Genomic DNA, 11,300 nt, shown 5'->3' on the forward strand with positions numbered 1-11,300 from the left:
TGATATCTTCGCTTGGAGAAAACAATTCGTTGTATGTTTCCATATCTGTATCCAGACATTAGTGCGATAAACATTAAATCACATACAAAGAGTGTGAGAGAAAACTGACAGCATGGAACTAGTTGTGTCAAAGAATCCATCAAGCCCTGCTCTCCAGCGTTGAGCCTCCAAATTGAGAGATGTTGAATTGACAGAGTTTGTTAAGTCTTTGTTTTTTTTAAGGATGTTTCTGATATTTTTATAAATGCTTGTCTCTGCTATTTTAATGTGCTTGGCACTATTCTTGCCCACGGTGCCCCCTCTGCCCCATACTGTGCAGCGACAGCTTAATCGCCCACTGGCCGTGGAGTGTTTCTTCCATTTTCAGAAGTTTGTCAGACTCATCAGTTGACACTTTTTCAACTAGAATGCCTGTCCATGCACATACAATTTGCTGAATATCTACCTCAGTTACTAATGGGCTAGCATCTCCTGCTTCACTCTCAGCCTTTGATTTCTCTTTTCCTTTCTCTGTTAAAGCTGAAATTTGTGCCTTAAGTTCCATCTCACGATCACGTAACTCTCCAGCCTTTTCAAAGTCCTGGCCTCGAACAACTTCATTCTTTTCTTTTGTAATCTGTCTGAGTTCTTTGTCAAGTTCTCTAGCCTCTTCAGGAAGCTGTGCATGGCGAAGGCGTACTCGAGACCCAGCCTCATCAATCAGATCAATTGCTTTGTCAGGAGTGATAAGCTGTGACTTTAAATTTGTAAAACTTTTTTGGAGTGATAAGTGGTGGATAATTGTGGGAGATATAAGGAGTGAATAGGAAAGAGGATTATTGCATAAGGCTGCTTTAATTTTTGAAATCTTTGAAGTGATAGATTTTTCAAAGGAGAGCTCATTGATATAGGAGGTTGAGTTAGGTTTTGGAATGCATTTTCTTCCAAATTTGTGAGTGCCAAATTCTCATTGTTTGAGAAAGCTTTCATGGCAATGTTGTAAAAGATGAAAGGTTGATGATCTCAATACTCAATAAAGTCATATTTTTTGTGGTGATTGTGTCCTAGATCCGCCTGAAATTGAATAAGGGGATCTTAGGTACACCATGTGTATTTGTGATGGGGAGTGTTTTTATGGCTTCATGTTGTTGCTTATGATTTGTGTCTAGTTTTGACACATAAATGATCGCATTTACCACACACATAAAGTTCACTGCAAGCAAGCACAACACTTGTAAACGAATAGCGTCAAGGAAGGACAATTGAACTCGGCACTTGCATCTGTGCAAATACAACTTATAATCATAGATTGTCAACATCAACATTCTACATCAACAAGCAACTTCACTTAATCAAGTTAAAGCATTTCAAAGCAAAAGTCTACATCAACATTCTTGCAAACAAATTTAAGAACTTGTGACTCAAATTCCAATTATGTTGCATTATACGGGTGCATTCTCGGTTGAAACCGACACCCATGTTTTTATTTGATCAGAAGTCAAGCACGTCAATTCTCTTCAACTTAGTCAAATTAAGACAAGTGAATTCCTTGTTTTATGTGAGTCATTAAAACCATTGTAAGCTTTTTTGGGTGCATTTTCGACAGTGTTCGACACCCTTCCTTTAAAGCACAATCAAGTGAGTCCATGAGTTTTAACTCCTTGAAACAACCATCATAGCAACCATAAGAAGTTCAACTCTAACACCAATCAAGCAAGTTGAGATCAACAAATCAAGCGAGCGTGCCAGTCAAATCCCATAGCAAGCGAGCCTGTCATTCAAGTAACAGTTCAAAGCACGACATCTACGACAAGAGAGCCTAACTTCAAGTGAGCAAGTTCAGATGGCGCAGCATATTCAGTTGTTAAACATTCTTCACAGTTTGATCATCTCCAGTGATGAAGACATGGTGCACGTCAGCAAAGAAACTCTTGTTGATCTTTCACGGCATCTACAGCGAACACATGAAACCATTGAGTTTCTTCAACTAGAATCGCAACTACAAAGAGCTGAGCTGCAACAGAAGAGAGCTTCTTCCAAGTCATTCAACCATGCAAATTAAGATAAAGATGTTGATTCTAAATCACTCATCCAAACAACTTCAAGTGTCGAAGTTGTTCATGATCAAATTCAAATTTCTTCCAAACCCATCATCAAGCCCTGGGAAGAGATTAAAAATAACAAGAATCGACGAGGCTTAGGATATGTCCCTGATGACACCAACTTACAAATCCTAGATTATTCCAAGCCAGTTAAGTTTGTGAGTGCAGGATTTCTTGAACCACTCACCTCAGCAGGTTCTGAGAAAGTTGCCGACAATCAGAATTGCACGCAACCTGAAGTTGAAGTTCAACCAAAGTGTTCTCATTGTCAAAGAACTGGTCATATGGAAGATCAATGTTTTGATCTCCATCCGTGTTGCCATTGTGGCAAGCCCAATCATTCCTCAGAAAAATGTCGCAACCAACAAAAATCAGGCAGATTGAAGATACATTATGAATGGATTGATCCTTGGGAATGGTCATCCACAGTCAAACGATTGTCTCAGTTCTACAACCGACTACAATCTCACATAGTGCAACCAGCAGTGAACAGATGATGGTACTCTCATGCAGTTGAATGAGGGAGTACGACAGTAAAACTCTCATACACCTGAAGGGGGGGAGTTCAAATATATTTTGAAGATTGTCTCTCCTTTTAGCTGACAAAGGGGGGAAAATGTCAATGAAATTGACAAGTGGTTATCAGACTGAAAGTCTCGACAACATCAGCGAAGTAGCCAGTGGGTATCTTCATCAGCCAGTGGGCATTTGTCATCAGCAGTGAGCGTCAGCAAATTCGCCAGTGGGCGATCGACAGCCAAAGCAGCAGTGAGCAGCTTTCATCATAGCAAAAACAACATTGAGTTGTTTTTCAACATCTTCAGCCAGTGGGAAATCATCATCAGCAAACACGCCAGTGGGCGTTCATCAAATTGTGTCAGTGGACACCGGATGCTGTTTTCAAGCAAAGGACAGTTGGATCCTTTTGCGGCTTGGCACATGATGGAGTTGTCAAGCGTCCTTCAGAGATGAATCAAGCATGCAGCTGACTCAGTCTCTTCATTTTGCGGTTTGTTCAGCATCCAGATTTGGCGGTTTTTTCAGGCAATGTTTTTGAGGATCAACATGAGAACTTGGAAGATGGTTCCTCGTTCTTATTTTGGATTTATCATTGAAGGGGGGAATGTTAGCCTCTCTCATAAAACAATAATAAATCCAAAATTAATTAATTAATTAAATATTCCAAGTTAGGAATTTGTGCCTAACTCTTGGGTTGTTCCTCTAAGATAGGAGTTAGTTTAGGTAACTCCTATATTGGTGTGTCTGGTGAGAGATTATCTCAACCAAAGGAGAAATTATCTCAACCAAAGGTGTCTAAGATAGCACGCACTATCTTGAGAACACTGTCTCTCATCTATTTATTTGTAACACTATATTCAATTTTGTAATGGTAATGTGTAATGAGAGAGAAGCATGAGGCTTCAGCCTTTTTCCGCCAATATTGTGTCTCTGGTTTTTATGTGTGATTTATATATTTGTTTGAGTTAATTGCATTTTTATAAAAAATTATAATTATATATATATATATATATATCTGTGTGTGTGTGTGTATATATATATATATATATATCTGTGTGTGTGTGTGTGTGAAAAAACAATTAAAAAAGTACTTTTAAGTATTTTATATTTCCAAATATCACTTTTTTTAATTAATATATTTTTTCATTATTACTTATCAAATTCATATAAAACCCCCCAAAATTGATTGATGATGAATGGGCGCATTGTTAAGGCACTCCTTGTAATAGCTCATTGGTTCAAATCCCCTGTGGGTGCTTACCTACCAAAAAAAGTGATTGTATTTGATGAGGAGAAATGGAGCGCAAGACTCTGCAGCTAATCGATCGTGAGGGCCTGGGTTAGGGTTTTGGTTTCTGCAGTATTACAACGAACCATGGATGGTCACTGGTAACCCTGCTTGGGCAGTCACTTGCGGTGCCTCGTACTTTTCCTTAACTACCTCATCTCCTTTCTGCGCGTCGTAACAATTTTCTTGACCTGTTGGGGTTTTTGAGGGGGGTTTATTTTACTGTTTAGCGTTTTATACCCGACCGTTTACTTGTCGACGGTCTGCTCACTGTTTTCTGGCTGTCCGTTTTTCTGGGGTTTGGGTTTACACTCCGTTATCCAGCTATTCGAGGTGTCCTCCGTTAGGAGCAGCTGTCACCATGGACGACCTCGATGTCGTCGATTACTCCGAAGACCCGCTGGAAGGGGTATCCATCTGGCGCTCCACGTTTTCCACATCTGCAGGTATGCTTAGCTCTGGCCTTTCCGGAAGTTTCCCTTCTTTCTCCTTTGCGGAACCGTCACGGTCACAGTCTGTGGTCCTCCCGGATGACCCGCCTACTTGGCCATCGCTTTCTACCCCCCCTCATTCCCCGGCTACCCTCGGTTTTATCTCTAACTGCCTTTATCCTAACCCTGGTTTGGACATCCAGGTATCTGGAGCGCCGGTCCGGCAGATTATCCCCCCATCGGTGACCGTCGGAATTGCCGGTTTTCCCCCACAGGCCACATCTGCTCCACCTTCTGGCAGCTTTACTACCGTTCCGCCTCTCGTCGGTTCTATTCCTACCTCCATTGGTAACCCTAACCCTCCCTCGTCTAACCCTAACCCTCCCCCCACGGTTTCTAGCCCTCATCCGAACCGGGTACAACATCAACCACCTCCTTAGGGTTCTAAGAAGAAGTACAAGTGTTACAAGTCCAAGGCGGATGATATCTTTCTCAGACTCGAAGAGGAAATACAGTGGGGAGAGACTATGGATTTCGCCAACAGAGTCTTGGTTGTGCGCATCTTAGGACGGAACTACACGGCTGCCGTTTGAAAGCCTGGGCTTCCGAGGTTTGGGGTCACCATCTGGTGGACATCCCCTTCGTGCAGACATTTGTGAGGGGATGGTTCGCACTGAGATTCGCTCGTGTTGATCACACCAACTGGGTATTATCCTCCTACTGGCACTTTGAGCATGCCTCGGTACTCCTGAAGCGCTGGACGCCTCTATTTGATCCAGAGACTGAGCAAATAGGTATTGGACCAGTATGGATTCGGCTCCCGGGTCTCCCTTTACAATATTGGTCTGAGGACATATTCAGGCGGATTGGTAATGCTATTGGCACCTACATGGATTATGATAAGTCCTATCAATACACGGGCATGATGGCTTATGCTCAGATTCTTATCAACCTTGATACTCGGGGTGGCCTTCAGGAGTTCATCACTATTCAGTGGAGGGACACATCCCGCAAACACATCGATTATGAAGGACTTCCATATCACTGCCGCAGATGCAACAAAGTGGGGCACTTATATAAGGATTTCCCCCTCTTGCAAAATACCAGGGGCTCTGAACAGGGTTTGGAGACGGAGAATCCCAGTGGTAACCATACACGACATGACATTGACGCTGAACCTGGAATGATCGACAAGGATGCAGTGGACACCCGGGGAACACTGGAGACAGTGGGCACTGATAAGGGACTCTCTGCCACAAACCCTTCTTCGTCTCCTCCTCCAGCGGGTACCAGTCCAGCATTGGAGAACATCTCAAGGTCGGGTATGTTATCTACATCCTCCTCTCTCTCTACTCCTGTATCTGGTATTTTTGAAGCTCATGCATCCCTTTCATATATATGTACATCTCCTCCTTCTCTATCATATTTGGTCTCCTCGACGATTATTGGATCTCAGGGTATTGCCTCTCCCTCCTCTCTTCTCTTTCCCCCTCCCATCACTGCCCCCAGCATCCCATCTCTGTCGTCATCCTCTCTCCCTTCTCTCCCCTCCCCCTCCCCCCCTGCATCCCCTCGGTACGCTCTCTGATCCAGATCAAAGGATCGTGGACGTGACGCGATTGGTTTGGACCCTAAGATTACCCCTGCCTCACACAAACCCTCTAGGGGTCGACCATCCCATCTCTCCAAAGCCAGACACATTGCGGGCGAAGAAGTTGCCCTCGGGCAACAACAAACTATTGATAGGGCCCTTAGAGCTAGGAATGACCCTCTGCCTCACCCTCCATGAAGTTCCTATCCTACAATTGTAGAGGGTTTGCTAGCCCTCCAAAAAAACTAGCACTCAGAAGATTACTCACCTCGACACAGCTGGACATTATATTCTTACAAGAAACTCTTTGTTCAGTTGTTTCTCTTATCACTACTTTCAATTCTTGGCTGCCGAATTGGACCTTCCACGCCCTGGATGCATCTGGGAGATCGGGGGGACTTGCTATTGGACTACACAACAAATCTATGGAACTCAGGAACATTTGGGGAGGTCGGGGATTTATAGGCATGGACATATATGCCCACTCTATAGAATCTGAAGTGCGCATTATGAATGTATATGGTCCATGTGCGGATAGGGCAAACTTTTGGAGATCCCTTCTGGACTCAGAATTCTTGCAGGCAGACAACATCATTCTTGGCGGAGATTTAAATTTTTCATTGGGATACAGTGAATCTTGGGGACACTCGGCCCAAGTAGATGGCCTCACAGACACCATCTCTACCTTACTTGAGGAGCACCAGTGGGTAGACATTCCATCAGCCAGGATTCAGTATACATGGACAAACAACCGCAGTGGAGACCACAGCCTTGCAAGGAGACTTGATAGATTCCTCATCAAAGAAGCTTTTTTGAGCTTGCATCCACGTATTCGACAGTGGGTTGGCACTGGAGGCATTTCTGATCATTGGCCAATATTTTTGGAATTGGACGATACAAATCTGAGGATTAAAAGCCCTTTCAAGTTCAACGCCTCTTGGCTCAAGGATCCTTCCTACATTCAAATGGTCACAAATTACTAGCAATCCAACCCTATACAGGAACGCGAGGATCATACAGCAGGCTTTATCAGGAAATTGACAGAACTTAAGAGGATCTCCAAAATTTGGGCACACCAGAAACGGAAAAATGATGATAACACCCTGAGGGAAGCAGAGATGGCCATTTCCATCCATGAGGACTCTTTAGCAGGTACTTTCCTAACACAAGAAGATAAAGATTATTATACCTCCCTCATCACTAAGCGTTCCCAAATTCTGAAGGAAAGGGAGGAGAGCTGGAGGCTCAGGAGCATGGCAATCTAACTCACTGAAGGAGATGACAATACTAAGTTTTTTCATAAGTTTGCTAACGACAGAAAGGCCATTAACACTATTTGGGAACTTCGTAACGATCAGGGTCAATCAGTATCAACCCAATGGGACCTGGCTAGATTAGCTATTGATCACTTCAAAGGCATCTACAAGGCGCCCAGAGCTGTGAATATTATGGAAATCATGCGGATTGCTAAGTAATTTCCCAAATTTGTACAGTAGGAAGACTCGGAGGACCTGATGATGGAAGTGTCAAAGGAGGAGCTTGAGGCGACTATAAAATGGTTTAAAAAAGACAAGAGTCCTGGGCCGGATGGGTGGAACATTGAGTTCTACACAGCCTTTTTTGACATCTTGGGTGACGATTTACTCAAGGTTGTGGAGGATTGCAGAAGGAGTGGAAGAATTTCCCCAGCCATCAAATCCACATTCATTGCCCTCATTCTGAAATCTGACAATCCCTCCTCATTCAACAACTTCCGACCCATTTCCCTCTGTAACTGCCTATACAAGATTATTGCAAAGATCATAAGAAATCGACTAAATCCTATCCTTTCCAGGCACATATCCTAGGAGCAGTTTGCTTTCCTTCAGCACAAACAGATACATGAGGCTATAGCCACAGCGCAGGAACTCCTCCACACTGTGCAGATGAAGAAACAAAAAGGCATGATTCTGAAGGTGGACCTCTCAAAGGCTTTTGATAGAGCTAATTGGCTCTACATAAGATTACTTCTGACTCATCTTGGCTTTCCCTTTGCATATATCAAATGGATCATGAGTTGCATTAAAGATGTATCTTACAGTGTGTTATTAAATGGGGAAGCCACATCTTTCTTCCTCTCGGAGAGGGGTCTCAGGCAGGGATGCCCACTCTCCCCACTACTTTTCTTACTTATCATGGAAGGATTAAGCAGGGCCATCATAGCTTCCCGCAATAGGAATCAACTGGCTGGCATTAAGATATCTGAGAATTTTTATCTCACCCATCTATTATTTGTTGATGACATTCTCATTTTTTTAAATGGTAGTATTGGTGACACCACGGTCCTACAGAATATCTTCACTCTTTTTCAACAAGCAACCGGGATGACTATAAATGATGGTAAATCTACAATTACTTCCTTTGGTTGCTCACAACATGAGATTATATTTACCTCACAGTGCTTCCCTTTTACCTCACTGAACCTGGAGGACGGTCTTAAATATCTGGGCTTTAGGCTTAAGCCTAATGGGTACAGGATCGCGGACTGGACATGGCTGATTGCGAAAGTGGAGAAGTGCCTTCAGGTTTGGTACCATAAATACCTATCCCGTGCAGGTAGATTAGTCCTTATTAAAGCTGTGATTGAAGCCACTCCTGTTTTCTGGATGACTCTGGCTTGGATACCGAAAGGTATACTGAACAGACTTCAAAGTATATGCTGCAGATTTTTATGGAATGGTAATCAACCGGGTAGATTATTTGCCTGGGTCAAATGGGACACTATTGCAATGCCTAAGAGATGGGGAGGATGGGGTATCAAAAGGCTTGATCTTTTTTCCAAAGCCCTGGCAGCAAAGCTCGGTTGGCATCTTATCACCTCAAACAGCCTCTGGTCCCGGGTTGCACAGGTAAAATATATATGGCCCATGAACCTGATGGACTGGTTCAGACAACAGCACAGAACAAGTAATAACATCTCCAATGTATGGAAGGCGGTCATTAATGCATTACCACTCCTTCGTGAAGGCATTACATGGAGAATAAAGGAGGGCAATGCTGTTCATATTGGCACGAACCCATGGGTTGGTTGTGGCAATGCACACAAACTATTGGCAGACTTGATAAGGCATTTACACAGCAGGGGTATCACCCACATCAAACACATCGGCGACAGGAACAATTCCTCCTTCCTATAGCAAGCATGGAAATCGGCTCGTGATCTGGACATCCCTATATAGTGGTGACCTGATTGGCAGGAATAAACGGACGCTCTCACACAGGCTCACATCCGACTTTCCGAAGGACCGGACGAGATTATATGGGCCTTTGCCAAACATGGTACATATTCTCCAAAAGTGGGATATATGAGATTAATGGAACCATTCAAACCCCCGAACATAAACCTGACTTGGAGATTACTCTGGAAGCTCAAGGCGGCCCCTCGCACCCGCTTACTGATGTGGAACATTTTGTTTGATAAGATACCCACAGGGTCAAATCTGATGAAAAGATCCTTCCACGGCCCTTTCTGGTGTCACCTGTGTCGCAATGATGAAGAAAATATTGATCATCTCTTCCTACATTGCCCCACCACTAAGGCTCATTGGAATTCCATCATTTCTCACTATCCTAGCTTAAAATTATGGCAAGGACACAACATTCTGGATGCCTGGAGCACATGGTGTCAAAGTCAAAATGGAAAATCCAGAAATATGCCTCTTCTAGTTTGCTGGTCACTTTGGATTGCTAGAAACCATTCTATTTTCAACCACAAAATACCCCATTGGCCTGCCATCCTGCTTCATACCATTGCGGATTATGATCTACTTCCCGAGGAGGACTCCAATGCCCCTCCCCGCACCATTATACCAGAAATCATAGACAAATCAAAACCGTGGGCATACTTTGATGGCTCTGCGCAGGAGGCTGGATGTGGTGGCAGAGCCATTCTCTACCTAAATGATGCACATTGTTACAAGATCCAAATAAATTTAGGTAGGGGAACCAATAATTATGCTGAACTCTGCACTGCTAAACATCTCATTCATTTTGCATTGGATAAGAATTGCAAACATCTATAGCTATTTGGTGATTTTAATATCGTTTGCAATTGGTTAAATAATGCATCCCACTGTAATGCATTTTCATTGAGGCATATATTAGAAGAAGCAAAAAGATTGATATCTTCTTTTGACTCCTTTACCTGTTGCCACATTTACAGGGAGCAAAACACGGGGGCAGATCACCTTTCCAAAGAGGCAGCGCTTAGATAGGGCAATGACTGGCTGATCCAGGAGGAAATAGATGGGACCTACCACCAGCATTATCACAGACCTTTTGTGGATACCGGAGATAATGGGCTACAAGCCCTATAATATGATCTGATAAACCTGTATATAGCATGTTTGTATTTACATATTTTTGGTCTATATTTATGTTTTGAATATACAGCCCAGATTTTGATACTTAGTATCTCTCTCTGCGAAGAGACAACTTACAATTTTGATCTTGTTCTCTCTATGTTAGAGAACAGGCATAGATATAGTTTAGCAGATAACAGACTCCCTGCGTGGAGATAAAACTTTTCATTACCTTTCTGGTCAAAAGTTTTGTTTTTGAACTTGACAGGCAACTCTGCCTCCATATGCATATGCCTTTGCATCTACAAAATGTAATTTCTTATATATCAATAGAAATTACGACTTTTTTCCATGGGAAAAAAAAACCCCCCAAAATTAGGAAGTCTCTTCATGATGTATTCACAAAACCATTATTTTACTCAGGGGTTGGTTTTTATTATTATTGAAGGTAAAACATATCATAAAATTATTTTTTCAATAAAGTGGTTATTATTATTTTTTTGGTCCAAAACATATATTGTAAAGATAGAGTTAGCTGAATTAATTTATAAGTTCAATATCTTTGAAGCTAAATTATATCTTGTTTAAAATTATGTAAAAAAAATTTAATTCTATTTTTTTACAATAATAGTATTTTCACACTTCAATTTTATTTTTTCTAATTTTAAAATTTTTGAATAATAATTATAAAACATGTATATATTTTATGTTTAGTTAAAATACCTAAAATAAAATAATTAAAAAAATTAACTACCAAAATTAGAATTAAAGTTTAATATCATATTTTTATGTGTGAAGAAAAGTAAAACAATTATATATTTTATGTTTAGTTAAAATACCTAAAATAAAATAATTAAAAAAATTAACTACAAAATTAGAATTAAAGTTTAATATCATCTATTTATTTGTGAAAAAGAGAAAGAATATCCACTATTAAATTTTACCCATTTATAATTCTTTAATTAAAAAAAATTCCTCTCCTCAAATACACACACCCATCAATCTACATTATTTACAAATAAATTAAATGAAATTTTATTAACCTTTTCC

General features: G+C 41.5%; 1 protein-coding gene and 1 pseudogene across 1 annotated transcript; one reads left to right on the forward strand and one right to left on the reverse strand.

Moving 5' to 3' along the window:
• Nucleotides 1–277: 277 nt before the first annotated feature.
• Nucleotides 278–1,260, reverse strand: LOC149144397 (ATP-dependent Clp protease ATP-binding subunit ClpA homolog CD4A, chloroplastic pseudogene; annotated as a pseudogene).
• Nucleotides 1,261–4,262: 3,002 nt separating this feature from the next.
• LOC149144398 (uncharacterized) lies at nt 4,263–6,893 on the forward strand. The gene is made up of 4 exons (XM_089452142.1): nt 4,263–4,334; nt 4,523–4,667; nt 4,835–5,641; nt 6,226–6,893. Exons 1-4 carry the CDS (start codon nt 4,263–4,265, stop codon nt 6,891–6,893), a joined length of 1,692 nt encoding a protein of 563 aa, XP_089308268.1.
• The last annotated feature ends 4,407 nt before the right edge of the window (nt 6,894–11,300 follow it).

Source organism: Pinus tabuliformis, chromosome X (genome assembly GCF_031772625.1).
Source record: "Pinus tabuliformis cultivar Carrire ecotype Pingquan chromosome X, CPIR1, whole genome shotgun sequence".
In the NCBI taxonomy this organism is placed as follows: Eukaryota; Viridiplantae; Streptophyta; class Pinopsida; order Pinales; family Pinaceae; genus Pinus; species Pinus tabuliformis.